Source organism: Oryctolagus cuniculus, chromosome 13 (assembly GCF_964237555.1).
Source record: "Oryctolagus cuniculus chromosome 13, mOryCun1.1, whole genome shotgun sequence".
Taxonomy (NCBI): Eukaryota; Metazoa; Chordata; class Mammalia; order Lagomorpha; family Leporidae; genus Oryctolagus; species Oryctolagus cuniculus.
The window spans coordinates 18,162,155-18,177,876 of record NC_091444.1 but is presented as its reverse complement, the minus strand read 5'-3'; the positions used below and the strand labels follow the sequence as shown (position 1 = coordinate 18,177,876).

The window sequence follows — 15,722 nt, the reverse complement described above, 5'->3', positions numbered from 1 at the left end:
GGGGGAGTTACCTGGTGCAGGGCTGTCAAGCCGTCCACGTTGACCGTGTTGATGTCGGCTCCTCTGGCCAGGAGCTTCTTCACCTCGTCGGTGTCCCCGCTAGAGCAGGCGGCCAGGAAGACCGCGCCGTCCTCGAAGCGGACCCTGGGGCTCCCGCGCCGCGTCGGCTGCTGTCGCCCCGCGCCTCGCCGCTCCGCGGGCTCCTGTTCTGTCAGCGAGCCCCGCCAGCGCCGCAGCTGCTCAGCGCGCCGCATTCGCGCCGACTCTGCCCGCTTCCCGCCCAGGTGCTCCAGCTCCGCCATGGCTCCGGCCTCGGCAGCTGCCGAAACTATATCACCACTGGATTGCTGTAGCGGCTCGGGGTGCCGCTGCCCGCCTCCCTAGCAGCGCTTCAGCCAGGAGGAGAAGGCGGAGACCGCCGCGCCGCCATCTTTACTCCTCCCGCCGCTAGCACCGCCCGCGCGCTCCTTTGGCTTCACTACGCAGGCGCTGCCCGGGCCCCGGGTCCTCACGGGACTTGTAGTAATCTTCCCTGCCCTAAGGGCACGACGTGGCCGTAAGTGAACTACACATCCCAGGATGCCGCAGAAGAGGGGCAGAACCCGCTGCTCCGTCCTCCGCCGCTGGAGCCCGCGGGGTCACCTTTGCCCCAAAGCTGGGACTGCCTCTCCAACCCCCTGTCAGCCTCTTCCTCTGGGCATTTTGGGAGTCGTAGTTTATTCTCGTCGTGACTGCTAACTAATCCGAGCTGCCCAAAGATCGCATCGCACCTGTGGGGTGGAAAGGTGGCCCTCATGATCTGCGTTTTCTAGTGGGGAGAATGAGCAGCAAAGTGCCCTTAGGGTCCGTGTCCCGTGCGCTGACACGTTTGACGTCACAGAAAATGTACCCGTGAGTGGTACATTCAGGACTGCGTGTTGCAGTCCACAGGACACTTTCTCCACGCCCGGGGTAGTGGAGAATTCAATGGAAGCCACGCCCATGGACTGTGTACTCGCGGCTTCGAGCCGATCCCTGTGTAGGAATCGACAGCTGATAGGGTCGGTGTGGGTCAGGTGTGGTCATGCACACGGGAGGCCTAGCACGCGTCTGCTCATAAGTATTGATTCTCCTTCTTTCTTCCTCCTCCTCCCCGACGCTTGTCATCAATCTTAAATTATTGTAAGACAGAATGGATGTTTGATCTTCGTGATTTTTCCCCCAAAGCTTCAGAAAGATAACATGGAACATACTAAACCTCTCTTAAGGCAGGAAGTGGGACATTTTCATATTCAGCATGAACTTGGTTATAAAATCTATGTCCTTCTGACTGATCTAATAACTATACCCTCCAGACCCTCCACCCTGGACAAAACAGAATTAAATGTACTATTACTAATGAATGAGAATATATGCAAGTATTAGATTCTTAAATGTTCCTGGCGCCCGAGTTGTGAAGTAGCTGGTGAAGCCGCCACCTACAGTGCCAACATCCCATAAGGGTGCAGGTTTAAGACCTGGCTGCTCCACTTCAATCCAGTTCTCTGCTGTGGCCTGGGAAAGCAGTAGGAGATGGTCCAGGTCCTTGGGCCCCTGCACCCACATGGGAGACCCGGAAGAAGCTCCTGGCTCCTGGCTTTGGATTGGCTCAGCTCCAGTAGCCATCTGTGGGAGTGAACCAGCGGATAGAAGATTCTCTCTCTCTCCCTCCCTCCCTCTCTGTAACTCTGCCTTTCAAATAAATAAATAAATCTTAAAAAATAATTTTTCTGGACGTTCGAAATTTTTCATGAAAAACTGTTGCACAGGGGCCAGTGCTGTGGCACAGGTTAATCCTCTGCCTGTGGCACCAGCATCCAATACGGGCACTGGTTCTAGTCCCAGCTGTTCCTCTTCCCATCCAGCTCTCTGCTAAGGCCTGGGAAAGCAGTAGAAGACGGCCCAAGTCCCTGGGCCCCTGCACCCACGTGGGAGACTGGGAGGAAGCTCCTGGCTCCTGGCTTCGGATTGGTCCAGCTCCAGCCGTTTCAGTCATTTGGGGAGTAAACCAGTGAATGGAAGACCTCTCTCTCTGTCTCTCCCTCTCACTGTCTGTAATTCTACCTTTCAAATAAATAAATAAAATCTTAAAAAAATAACTTGGACAAATGATTGGGGCATTATAAAAGGACACTTTAATATATTCTGTCATGTAAACCTTTGCCTGTTCCTCAATTTCCCCCGAAGTGAACTGGAAATCATGCACTGAAGAAATAAGCAAATCAGTGAATTGAGAGCCTCAAATGAAAAGTGACATATCAATTCAAAAGATTATCATGTGTAATCACAGTGTGTCCACCATAAGGTTCGGTTGGGTGTTCTTAAATACCTTATAAATACTAAGTAAGTCTTTCAGCATCTTTGGGAATAACAATGTGCATAAAAGTCAAATAATACATTATACAACCTTGTTTTACTTATTATATGTGTTCATATACAGTTAACATAAAACAGCCTGTCTTATCATTTATGGTAATTAAAAATCTTTGTGAGATTTACTTTGTAATTGTCAACAGGGAACTCTTGGTATTCCATCTCAGTCACTTACTGATATTTAAAATTCCACAAGCTCCCAAATAGAGTTTCTAAGGAATAAAAGAGAAATCGATACTGGAGTCATCATTGTGGCACAACGGGTTAAGCTGCTGCTTACAACGGGGGCATCCCATCTGCTTCTGAGCCAGCTCCCTGCTGATGTGCCTGGGAAGGCAGTGGATGCCGGTCCAAGCACTTGGGGCCCTGCCACTCACGTCAGAGACCTGGATGGAATCCTGGGCTCCTGGGTTCAGCCTGGCCCAACCATGGCTGTTGTGGCCATTTGGGGAGTGAGCCTGTGGATGAAGGATCTCTGTCTTCCTCTCTCTCTGTCACTCTGTCTTTCAAATAAATAAAATAAATCGTTCTTAAAAAGAAACTGATATTGCCGGCGCCGTGGCTCAATAGGCTAATCCTCCACCTTGCGGCGCCGGCACACCGGGTTCTAGTCCCGGTTGGGGCGCCGGATTCTGTCCCGGTTGCCCCTCTTCCAGGCCAGCTCTCTGCTATGGCCAGGGAGTGCAGTGGAGGATGGCCCAGGTGCTTGGGCCCTGCACCCCATGGGAGACCAGGAAAAGCACCTGGCTCCTGGCTCCTGCCAGGATCAGCGCGGTGCGCCGGCTGCAGCGGCAGCCATTGGAGGGTGAACCAACGGCAAAGGAAGACCTTTCTCTCTCTGTCTCTCTCTCTCACTGTCCACTCTGCCTGTCAAAAAAAAAAAAAAAAAAAGAAACTGATATTAATCAAATAGGAGTAAATACTTAGCTACAAGCTTACCCCTCTTGGAAATCCTCGGGCACTATTTTAGTATTATGTTTCTGGTACAAATAGCTGCTCAAATATATAACACATGTGATTCCTAGTATACTGAAACACTTCTCTTCTGATACTGGGGTAAACATTTCAGGGATCAATAGCATTGTTTCTTTTGACTGTATTTTTTTTTTTTTACATTCAGAAACAAGAAGTATCTGGCTCCAGTTGTATAAATAGGCTAAAATTAGCCAAGTCCTACTTTCCCAAAAGGCTTGAGCTTAAGTTTCAACAAGAAATCAATCTCACTACCAGGAATGTCCAGGGAGCAGAAGCACTTCCTCACTGTATGATTTTATTTGCTTCTCTTCTCCTACTCCTCTTTTCCCTCTTCCTTCTCCTTTTTTTTTTTTTAAGATTTATTTATTTATTTGAAAGTCAGAGTTACACAAAGAGAGGAGAGGCAGAGACAGAGAGAGAGAGAGAGAGGTCTTCCATCCTCTGGTTCATTACCCAGTGGCCGCAACGGCCGGAGCTGTGCCGATCTGAAGCCAGGAGCCAGGAGCTTCTTCTGGGTCTCCCACGTGGGTACAGGGGCCCAAGGACTTGGGCCATCTTCCACTGCTGTCCCAGGCCATAGCAGAGAGCTGGATTGGAACTGGAGCAGCCAGGACTGGAATGGCCCCCATAAAGGATGCCGGTGCTTCAGGCCAGGGCGTTAACCTGCTGCATCACAGCCCTTTCTTTTTTCTTTTTGTGATGGTAGAGTGCAATACCTTCTCTAGATATTTAACATAAAAATATAAATAATAAATTCCTTGAGTAATTTAAGTGTATAACTACCTGGAGAGAAAGGAATGTATCTTCCAGCTTGGTGATTTCTAATGTAGTAATGATTATGATCTAATCAATGTAACTGACTCAGCAAAAAATGCACAAAAACATTAATCTACCTATAGTAACTTGAATTTTTTTCAAAATTAAAATCTTATTAGTGTTTTCCTAAAACATATTCTACCAACCAGGGCTCTCCAAGAACAAACTTATACAATCTTCTTATTAAATACTTTAAATCTCCTACATAAATACTCTAAAGAAAATATATTTCCAAATACAAGTAAGTCCTGACAACCCTGTGTATAAATAAATTTTGTATTTTTAAATGTACTGAGCCAGCTATGATATGTTCCTGTATAAAGTGAAGAGTATTTATAAAACAATTGTTCATACCTACACTTTAAAAAATAAATGAGAGGCTGGCACTGTGGCACAGTGGGCTAACGCCCTGGCCTGAAGCACCGGCATCCTTTATGGACACCAGTTTGAGACCTGGCTGCTCCAGTTCCGATCCAGCTCTCTGCTATGGCCTGGGACAGCAGTGGTAGATGACCCAAATCTTTGGGCCCCTGTACCCACGTGGGAGACCCAGAAGAAGCTCCTGGCTCCTGGCTTTGGATCAGCGCAGCTTCAGCCATTGTGGCTAATTGAGGAGTAAACCAGAGGATGGAAGACCTCTCTCTCTCTCTCTCTCTCTCTCTGTCTCTGCCTCTCCTCTCTTTGTGTAACTCTGACTTTCAAATAAATAAATAAACCTTTTTTAAAAATTTAAAAAATAAAAAAACAAATTAGAATACTCCATCTTTAAAACCAGTGACATCTTTTGACAGTTTTTGAAAATCTTTCGGAGCCAGCATTGTGGGGCAGCGGGTAAAGCCGCTGCCTGCAGTACAGGCATCCTATATGAGCGCTGGTTCAAGTCCTGGCGTCCCTACTTCCGATCCAGATCCCTGCTGTGGCCTGGGAAAGCAGCAGAAGATGGCCCAAGTTCTCGGGCCCCTGCACCTGCGTGGGAGACCCAGAAGAATCTGGCTCTTGGCTTCAGATTGGCTCAGCTCTGGCTGTTGTGGCCATCTAGGGAGTGAACCAACGGATGGAAGATCTCTCTCTCTCTCTCTCTCTCTCTCTCTCTGTCTCTCTGTAACTCTGCCTTTCAAATAAATAAATAAATCTTAAGAAAAAAGAAAGAAAGAAAAGAAAATCTTTCAGCCTGGCCTGTGCTCCTTCCAGTTAACGTATCTCCCCTTGGTGGGAAAATGGACACTGCACACGTAATCCATGGGGTCCTCTTTCTTCCGTTCGCATCCTGCCTTTTTACCCGCACCTGCCATATCCCTTTCCTTTGCATTTCTTTTCCATTGCCAAAATTGTGGGTATTTCTTGAAGACTGAACTATAACAGAGTTACAGCTGGAGAAGGAAGGAAATAAAGAAACACAGTGAAAATAAAAGTGAAACTAAGTGAAAGGCTGAAAACACAACCAGGAGGAGTGAAATCAGCGGTGACTCCTGCATCGTGACAGGAATGATCTCACCGCAATGAGGAAATGCCAACGGTCAAGGCAGAGCCCCACAGCTAAGGGGAAACTAGGCTGGGTAGCGACAGGATCGCTGGTGTCTCGCAATGATTCACAGAGGTTCTTCCCTCCAGCTAAGAGGAGGAGCCCCAGGTAGAAGGCGTCCCAGGGGATGTGTGGATGTTGAGAACGCGCCTGCCCAGTCGTGGGGAAGCGGCTTCCACTTAACTCAATGTGGAAATCACTGCTGCACTGGTTTGCAAGTTAAGGCTGAGCTACTCTGTGCCACACACGGGGCTGAGAAAGGGAGATGGGCTGGTTTTCTTTCCCTTCCCACCGTATTCCCCAAAGCTATCAAGTTCCAGCGCTGTCCCTCAGATCCGAGTCAGCCCGGAGCCTTTTTTTTATTTTATTATTTATTTATTTATTTATTTATTATTTAAGAGGCAGAGTGACAGGCAGGGGAAGAGACACAGCGAACGATCTTCCTTTCACTTGTTCCACTCCACAGGCTCCTCCCCACATGGCTGCAACGGCCAGGGCTTGTCCAGCCTGAGGCCAGGAGCCAGGGGCTCCATCGGGGTCTCTCCCGCGGGAGGCAGGGGCGCAGGCACTTGGACCATCCGCTGCTGCCTGCACAGGTGCGTCAGCGGGAGGAGCTGGATGGAAGCCGAGCTGCGGGGACTTGAAGGGCGCGGCCAAGGCGCGCAGGTGGCGGCTTGACTCTGAGAAGTCCAGGTTGGCTCAGCGATAGAGGTACCTCCCGGGCCAGGAAACACCACACGCTCTAGACGGCTTCAAAATCCGCCTTCCGAACTTCCGCCCGGGGCAAGGATCCCTACGCACTCTTCCTGACGGATGATTACTGAATTTGGACTTGAATTCTTCCACCATGACGGAACTCAGTACTTCCCAGGTTGCCTGCTGTGACGCAGTGGGGCAGCCGGGTCCATACGCGATGCCGGCGCCGCAGGAGGAGGCTTAACCTGCTAGAACACAACGCCAGCTCCAAGAGTTCTTAAGGCTTGAGAGAAAGTGCTCAACCCTTTAACTTTCATCCTTTGATCTGCTGGAGCAATAAACATCTTCCACGAGAAAAGTATTTAAAATGAATGAAGACAGCAATCAGATGCTCCCTCCTCCAGATTAAGTTTTTTCCGGTTCCTCTCATTGCTCCTCCCCTGTGAGGTGAGTTCCAGCTCCGACCTCGCCCCGACACAGTCGCCCCCGCAGAACTCGGGTCACCCCCGGTCGTGAGACGCGGTCTGAGGGCCTGGCCCCAAGGAGCAGCCCGCGGCTGGCGCGCGCTCCCATTCGAATACAGCGTGCGCGGCCGCGCTCTCAGAGCGCTGGCCAATAGGCGGCTGCGTTCCGCTCGTGGGCTTGCTGCGGACCAATCACAGCCCTCGCCTGGCTGGAGGCGGAGCTACGCCAACCGTCTGTTCCCGCGCCGACGCCAGAATCCGGTTAGTGGTCGCGCTGCCGCGTTCAGGTGAGTCGCTGCAGGTAATTCTCCGCGCTCCCGCTTCGCTGAACGAGTCGCAGCGGTCGTGGCGGGAAGGAGTCCTGTGTGGGGCCCACGCGGGACTTTTGCTCTCCTCCTTCGCCGCTGTCGGGCTGAGGCTCCGGGGCAGTGGGCGCGTGGGAACTTTGCAGACAAACTCCAGGTCTGGGGACCGGGGACCTGGAGGAGGCTGGGGCTCGGTCCTCACGAGTCGCCCCGAGGGGGCCGCTGCCCGAGGCCGGTGAAACGCGGGCGCGGGGTGGCCGTCCGGCAGGACCGGGGACACGGGCAGCGTGGCGGAAGCCCGAGGCTGCGGCCAGGGACGCTCGGCTCTCCCTCGTACCGAGGCACGCCGCCGTGGCTGTTGGTTTTACCTTCTCGGCAATGGCTTACAGAGAAGCCCGCGAGGTGGATGACCTGGTAACCCGCCCCAGGAGGTGGCATTTGGAGAAAGTCCGAAGAGTAATTTACATGAAGGAAGTCGAGTTACTGATTCTTCTCGTGTGGGAGCTTGCTTACAGGATCGGTTGTTTATTTCTGAAAGAACCTTAGTTGTGGGGGAGCATCATGCCCCGAGATTTAAAAAAGAGAGAGAGAAAGCCAGCGGACTAAAATTCGCCTTTGCTAAGTTGATTGAAGAAGAGCGTCCTGACTCAGCCGGCGCTCAGGTTTAGAGTTCTTTGGACGCTCCCGGTGATCCGAACGAGGCGTCCCAGTTGGTGGTTATCGCAGATGTTCCCACGGCTAACTCCGCCGTCTGCTCCCCAGGTAATCTGGTTATAGTTAGTTTCCCAAACAGAAATAACTCGGAGAATGTGAGGAATTAAAGTTTTTGCTGTAGCTTTTACAAGTTAATTGGCCCTTGGTTAGTTCAAGTCTTTGTGAGTGAGTATAGTAAGAACCAGTGCATCCGAACCCAGTGGAATTTAGCTTTCCTGCCGAGTACCAGATCCGGAGATGTGACTATGCCAAGACTGCGTGTCCAGATGGGGCCTTTTGTGTGAAGGCTCCACCTGATTTCTCACCATTCATTAACAGTTTGTTATTAAGCCAGGCACTTACCTAATCAAAGAAGGAAAATAGGAACTTGCCCTCAAAAAACTTTCTAATGGAACAAAAGGTGACTTATTGATGATGTAGAGTATGACGGTCTTTGCTATCTAGTAGGTCTGTGGCTTGAGGTCTTTTTGGACCACCGGATGTGTTGTAGCATGTATCTTTCCTCTGAAAATATATTTGAATATATACTTGAAATAGTTTGAAAGTGTCCGTGACCCCTTGACATCTTTAATGTTGCTGAAAGTGCAGCATTATAGATTTTAGGTCATTTATGTAGTTATTAAATAAATGCTATCTTTTTTTTTTACTAGTGCATCTCAGAAAAGTTACTATTTTTGATGAATACTTTTTGTATTGATTGGAGTAGCCAGTGAAATAATACCACACATCACCCTTTCCTGTATCTACATGAAGTATATGTGATTTTATTCTCAGGTTTAAGTATTAAAAGAAAATAACTATTTCAATCCTTAGGGTATCCTAAACTTAAATTTTTTGGTTAAGAGCCCGTCTTAGACTTTTTACTTGTTACATATTTTTTAAAAAGATTTATTTATTTGAAAGTCAGAGTTACACAGAGAGAGAAGGAGAGGCAGAGAGAGAGAGAGGTCTTCCATCCGCTGGTTCACTCCCCAATTGGCCGCAACGGCCGGAGCTGGGCCGCTCTGAAGCCAGGAGCCTCTTCCTGGTCGCCCACGCGGGTGCAGGGCCCAAGGACCTGAGCCATCTTCCCCGGCTTTTCCCAGGCCATTATCAGGGAGCCGGATCAGAAGCGGAGCAACCAGGACACGCACCAGTGCCCATAGGGTATGCTGGCACTGCAGGTGGCAGCTTTACCCACTATACTACAACGCTGGGTCCCAAATAAAACCTTTTTTAAAAAACACAAAATATATTTCAAAGTAGCTAGAAGAGAGGATTGTGAATGTTCTCACCTCAGGGAACGGTACGTGTTAGAGATGACGATCACCTTGATTTGTGCACATGATACTGGTTGTATACATGTATCAGCGTACCACACTGCACCCCATGAATATCTACAATTATGACGTGTCCATTTAAAAAGTAAACTCAAGGGGCCAGCCCTGTGGAATAGTGGGTAAAGCCACCGCCTGCAGTGCCGGCATCCCCTATGGGCGCCTGTTCAAGTCCCAGCTGCCTCATTTCCAATCCAACTCCCTACTAATGCACCTGGGAAAGCAGTGGAAGGTGGTCCAAGTGCTTGGGTCCCTGCACCCACGTGGGAGACCCAGAAGAAGCTCCTGGCTTCCGATTAGCCCAGCTCTGGCCATTGCAGCCATTTGGGGAGTGAACCAGTGGATGGAAGAGCTCTCTCTCTCCCTCTCTAACTTTGCCTTTCAAATAAAATAATCTTTTTTTTTTTTTTTTTTTTTTAAGTAAAATCAAATTCTGTTCAAGGGAAAAGAAAGAATTTGAAGGATAATCCAGTAGGGAAGTATCTTTGAATTTCAGGATAATGAGAAATTTGATACATGAAAAGTACAAATGTCAAAATTTTAGTTGATCAAATTAACAGGAAGAGTGTGAGTTTGGGGCTGGCGCAGCGCCTCACTAGACTAATCCGCTGCCTGTGGCGCCGGCATCCCAGGTTCTAGTCCCGGTTGCTCCTCTTCCAGTCCAGCTCTCTGCTGTGGCCTGGGAAGGCAGCGGAGGGTGGCCCAAGTGCTTGGGTCCCTGCACCTGCATGGGAGACCGGGAGGAAGTATCCGGCTCCTGGCTTTGGATCGGTGCAGCGCCGGCCGTAGCAGCCATTAGGGGAGTGAACCAAGGGAAGGAAGACCTTTCTCTCTGTCTCTCTCTCTCACTGTCTAACTCTGCGTGGCAAAATAATAATAATAATAATACATAAATAAAATCTTTAAAAAAAAAAGTGTGACTGAACAAAGTGGAAAGACAAGCCGCAAGCTGGAAGGTGGTATTTGTAATACTTTACTGATGACTTGGAATCGTTTGGGTAATAGCCAGAGGGAGAGCTGGGGTTGAGAAGGGTGCTGAGTAGATGTGTGTGTGAGTTTTTATTTTACATGACAGAGACCTGAGCATATTTGGTGGTGCGGGAAGGATTGGAAATACTCGAGGAAGGTGGAATACCTGGTGCAGTGGGACTCCTGAGTTGGGAGAATAGGGAATCCCCAGCACAGGGAGGGAACCCGAGGCGTTCACGCATCAGCTTCTGAACGTCAGTGCTGACTTCTGCCCTGCCGAGCGGGTGCTCAGCTGGGATTTGTTAAGTCCCATCGTGTGCCAGGCACGCTGAGGGTACAGTGGGGCGCATCAGACCCAGGCCCTGTGTGCATTTATAATTCCTTAGTTTAAACAGGCATGCATTTGAAACCCGTTGTATTTTTGGGTTGTAGAAGTTCTTACATTTTTTATTCTTTATTTTAAAAATTGGAATAGCTGCTAAGCTTGTAAAAAGGAACTGGGGAAAACGGACTCCTTTGTCACAACAGAAATTAATAAGAGGAATCTATTCTTATCAAACTTTTTTGTCCTTTACTAAATTGAAGCCATGTGTTGAAGATTCCACAGTCACTATTACTGCCTCATGGCTGCCTCTTTTCTCCCCCAGTGCACGCAGCCGGCTCTTCGTGTGCGTGGAGACCTGTGTGTGGTTTCACGTTTACTTGGGGATCATGCAGAGGGCTTCGCGCCTGAAGAGAGAGTTGCACATGTTGGCCACAGAGCCGCCCCCAGGCATCACGTGCTGGCAAGAAAAGGACCAGATGGATGATCTGCGAGCTCGTAGGTATCAGGGGAGTCATGGCCCCACTGAAAACTGTGCTGAAGCGGAGCTTTTCTAGATTCTTCTAGAGGAGGGAGTAGTTGTCAGATGAAAGTGCCCCACCATCTTCCCGCCCTAATTTGTTCACATTTGTAGGAGGCTGCTTGCCATTTCTTGCTGCTTGACTTTTTATGCCATCTTTTGCTTGTTTGTAGCCAGGAGTGTGCAGTAGTTCCAAAGCGTTGCTAACCCAAAATCACCGTCTCAAATGTCTGTGAAAGCATTCAGGAAACAAGTTACGGGAACACTGCAAACAGGCAAAGCTGCATGTTCTGTTTGGTCTTGGGGCCAGCATTTTGCAACTCACATGAAAGATGTTCCGTGTGTCTTTTGTCTGACACCATCGACTTTTTGGCTACATCACCATGGTGCATTGCCTGAAGACTTGGGAAGGCCCCTGAGACAATGATTGTCTTAGACCTTACTTCTCTTTTAGGATCATAGGCCTCATTTGGTCCATGTAGTGTGGTAGTTCAAATCATCTGATTCTCTTAACTTTTCATTCTTGTTTCTCTTCTTTAAGAAATACTAGGTGGATCTAACACACCTTATGAAAAAGGTGTTTTCAAGCTGGAAGTTATCATTCCTGAGAGGTTAGTGTGAATTTTTAATTTATTTTTAAACATCATCTATTTGAAAGGCAGAGTTAGAGAGGAATTCGGTTTTCAACTTACAGTATAAGATATAATTATTATAAAACAGAATGATATAAGAGTATTGAAGTGTAGGGATTAAAGGACCTGGATTTTAATCCTGTTCTTATCATGAGTTCATGTGACTTCTGCAAGTTATTTTGTCTTTTTTGGAGTTCAATTTCCTTTTCTAAAATAATTGACTAGGTCACGTGTAAGCTGCCCGCTTTTTAGATTGTGGTTAAATATGCATAACAAAATTGACCATTTTGCCCATTTTTAAGTGGCATTGATGTTTTCACATTGTTGAACCACCAGCATCTATCTGCAGATGCTCCCAGCCTGCAGCTGCACACGCACTCAGCAGTCACCTCCCATCCCTCCGTGCCCAGGCCCATGGCAGCAGCCACATCCTTTCATTTCAGTGTTGAGGCCCCGTTTTATTCAGGTCTCCTTCAAGGCTCTGATCAGTAAGTTCACAGTAGTAGCTTTGTGTAAAATGGGGAAGGGGAGAATTGAATATGTGATGAAATATGGATATCTGGCCCCCGGGTCAGATCCTGGACTGACTTGAGCCTTCTGAGAGGGTAGTTTATGGTCATGTCATACCTAAGTTCTGGAAATAGACTAGGAACTTTCCAAGGCTTGTGTCTCACTAAGTGATGTGATAACCAAATGCAATGTATAAATCTTAATGTGGTCTGTTTGAAAACCCAACTATAAAAAAATTGGGGAAGAAGGGGATAGTTAAGGAAATTTGATTAGTAAGTGATATTAAAGAATTATTTTAAAATTTTTTCATGGGTGTAATAGCACTGCAGTTATATAGGGGACTGACCTTATTCATAGGAGATACATGCGCAAATGTTCAGAAATTAGAAGAGATTTGCCCCCTGAAGGCCATCTTCCTGATATTTTTTGATATTAACACCAGCATTTATGTACATACATAAGTGTTTGTGTGAGTGAGAGACCAGGAAACTATTTAAAATGTGTTCAGAGCAATATTATAACGAAAACCCTCTGGTCTGTGCATTCAAAGGTACCCGTTTGAACCTCCTCAGATCCGATTTCTGACTCCAATCTATCATCCAAACATTGACTCTGCTGGGAGAATTTGTCTGGATGTTCTCAAATTGCCACCAAAAGTGAGTAACGGGTGAGGAGTTGACTCTGTGTCTTTGTCTTTTCTTCATCGGTAAAGTCCGAATTAGCACGTCACATCCTAATATAAAAGGAACTGCGTATCTGTGTGTGCAGGGAGCCTGGAGGCCGTCCCTCAACATCGCCACTGTGCTGACCTCTATTCAGCTGCTCATGTCAGAACCCAACCCTGATGACCCGCTGATGGCTGACATTGTAGGTACCTGCGTTTCCTCGTAGCGGGCGTCCTGCTGGCTTTACACTCTCAGTGCTTGCTGTGTGACGTTTTGATGGCTGTGGTAGCTGGGGCCTACCACTGCAACTCATTTTGTCTCTATTAACTCTTTGGTTTGATTCCATTTTAGTCCTCAGAATTTAAATATAACAAGCCAGTCTTCCTCAAGAATGCCAGGCTGTGGACAGAGAAATATGCAAGACAAACAGAGAGGGTATGATGTTTGCCACCTTTATTGGTTCATTAAGTGTGTATGCGTCTGTATATTCTAAGGAATGTTTAGTAGATTGGCCCAGTTTGTACTGCACTCCAGAGTGACCCGTTGATCTTCTCCTGTTGCAACCTTCTTCGTGGTCACTCAGCAGAATAGCCCGGCAGCGTGACCAGTAGTAAGTTCTTCCTAACAGTCGTCTGCCAGTGACACCAGAGGGCAGGCAGCATCTGGTTAAATTATATATATATACATAAATGATCCATTATAATAACTTACAGTTATGTGTAAATTATATGTAGTAATGTATACATGCATGAATAATTTGTGTATAAACGTATGTTAATTTTTAGGGTAGCAGGGATAGAAGGGAAGTGACTCAGATTTTTTTTCTAAGTTATCTTCTTTATCACAAAGGACTTTATAGGGGGAAGGGTGGGGGTAGGGGGAAATAATACATTTTTTTAATTTGACATTTTTTGTGGGCCATTCTTGAGAGAAGGAAAAACTCCCCCAACTTAAATTGGTGAGATTTCCTCATTTAACGAACACAGATTGCAGGGATATGGAAATGAGCACATCCTAAAGAAATAAAAATATTTTAACACAAAAAAATTGAGAAGATGCTTTTGGAGGTAGTATGATACCACAGTGCCGTGTACAGTGTTGCGGCCGAGAAGGACCTGGAACTGTGGCACAGCCCGTTCTGTGCATCCTGACATTTGTGGACCTGACCTTTACCTGATCTGCTCTTAGATGGAAGAGGAAGACGTGCTTGATAATCCGCCAGAGGCCGATGACGCCAGAGTACACAACCCAGCACAGAAGAGGAAAGCCACGCAGCTAGGAGGCACCGAAAAGAAATTTCACTTTGATGTTTAGGGGTTTGTGTGGGTCCATCTTAGTTATAGTTAATACAGTCTTTGTTGACATGGTCTCATTTTCCTACCACTCTTGAATTTTTTTTTAATTCAGTGACGTCATTTTTTGTATCCTATAAAAGACCCTGTATGTTTATGTATGTTGCTGTACAGTGAGTCTAGTTTTATTTATCTTGTACATACATATTTTGAAACCTTTTAACATGAAAAATAAATCATCAGTTAATGTTGAGTAAGTATGTGTTTATCTTGAATGTGTGTCTGGAGTGAAGTGGCCAAAGAGCTGTATAGTCAGGATATTAAAGTGTGTGGAGTTGTGGTCTTTATTCTGCCAACTTAGCACCATCACTAGGGACACTGAATGCCTGACAGAAGTGTAAAACAGCCGTTAGAAACAATTCAGTTACCCCTGGGTTTTCAGGGATTCTAGCTTTCTAAAAGGCTAAAAAGATGTAGAAATAAGGTAAAGAAGTGCTAAATTTTTTTAAAGATTTATTTATTTATTTTGAAGGTCAGAGTTACAGAGAAAGGGGAGACAGAGATCTTCATCCACTGCTTTACCCCCCAGATGTCTGCAATGGCCATGCTGGGACAGCTTCATCCAGTTCTCCCATGTGATTGGCAGGGGCCCAAACACTTGGGCCATCTTTCGCTGCTTTTCCCAGGCCATTAGAAGGGAGGTGGATCAGCAGGCGCAGCCAGGACACAACTCAGCACCCATATGGAACGCTGGCATCTCAGGCAGTAGATTTACTACTATGCAACAATGCTGGTCCCACTAATTTTTGTTTTAAGATTTTATTTATTTACTTGAGAGGTAGAGTTACAGAGAGAGGGAGAGACAGAAAGGTCTTCCATCTGCTGGTCACTCCCCAAATGGCCGGAACTGCCGGAGCCAGGCCTATCCGAAGCCAAGAGCTTCTTCCAGGTCTCCCACGTGGGTGCAGGGGCCCAAGGACTTGGGCCATCTTCCACTGCTTTCCCAGCCATAGCAGAGAGCTGGATGGGAAGAGGAGCAGCTGGGACCAGAATTGGCGCCCACGTGGGATGGCAGCACTGCAGGTGGAGGCTTAGCCCACTACACAATGCCAGCCTCACAATTGTTCTTTTAAGATTGATTGATTTGAAAGGCAGAGAAGGAGGGAGAGACAGATCCTCCATCGGTTCACTCTCCAAATGGCCTCAACAGCAAAGGCCGGCCAGGCTGAAGCCAGGAACCGGAAGTCAGTCTGTCCTCGAGGTTCTGCATAGGCAGGAAATGAGTCAGGTGTTGAACCAGGCATTCCCATGTGGGGCGTGGAAAGCTGGAGTGCCCGGCCGAACACTCCCGCCCTGCAGCTTACACTCTGTGACTCAGCTGGTCAGTGACTGGTGCAGCTGATCTGCCCAGCAGACGTTGCGTGCACGCCTGTTAGGTGCCACGTATTTTCACAGATTTGAGTGGTGATCCATTGGAGAGGGACGAGGTTGCATTCTGAGGAAGGTAAATATTGGAACCGCCTAGGCAGAGAAAGGACCAGCATGCCCCGTCCATTCCCCAGTGGAGCGATGATGATTTATGAGACACCACGCCTGTGCAGTGCGCTCTGACC

At 47.6% G+C, this 15,722-nt stretch overlaps 2 protein-coding genes across 20 annotated transcripts in view; one reads left to right on the top strand and one right to left on the bottom strand.

The window, feature by feature from the left end:
• The window catches only part of PPP1R12B (protein phosphatase 1 regulatory subunit 12B), a 215,740-nt gene extending 214,005 nt beyond the window's left edge, over positions 1–1,735 (bottom strand). For 16 of the 17 annotated variants that reach the window (XR_011381332.1, XR_011381333.1, XR_011381336.1 and 13 more), the window contains exon 1: positions 12–1,735. Coding sequence is in view for 9 of the 17 variants with exons in the window: in XM_008268574.4 (XP_008266796.2) it covers positions 12–302 (291 nt within the window). In the remaining 8 variants the exon portion in view is untranslated. The remainder of the gene's footprint in view (positions 1–11) is intronic. The other variant, XM_051820468.2, reaches the window with a different exon arrangement.
• Positions 1,736–6,975: 5,240 nt separating this feature from the next.
• Positions 6,976–14,362, top strand: UBE2T (ubiquitin conjugating enzyme E2 T). 3 transcript variants are annotated; one of them, XM_008268582.4, is made up of 7 exons: positions 6,976–7,151; positions 10,816–10,988; positions 11,552–11,621; positions 12,703–12,808; positions 12,921–13,019; positions 13,169–13,252; positions 14,006–14,362. In XM_008268582.4, exons 2-7 carry the CDS (start codon positions 10,880–10,882, stop codon positions 14,129–14,131), a joined length of 594 nt encoding a protein of 197 aa, XP_008266804.1. In that variant the 5' UTR covers positions 6,976–7,151; positions 10,816–10,879; the 3' UTR covers positions 14,132–14,362. The 3 variants fall into 3 exon arrangements, with proteins under 3 accessions (XP_008266804.1, XP_051676452.1, XP_002717641.1); XM_051820492.2 differs by lacking the exon at positions 6,976–7,151 and adding an exon at positions 7,199–7,326; XM_002717595.5 differs by lacking the exon at positions 6,976–7,151 and adding an exon at positions 7,419–7,931.
• Positions 14,363–15,722: the final 1,360 nt, after the last annotated feature.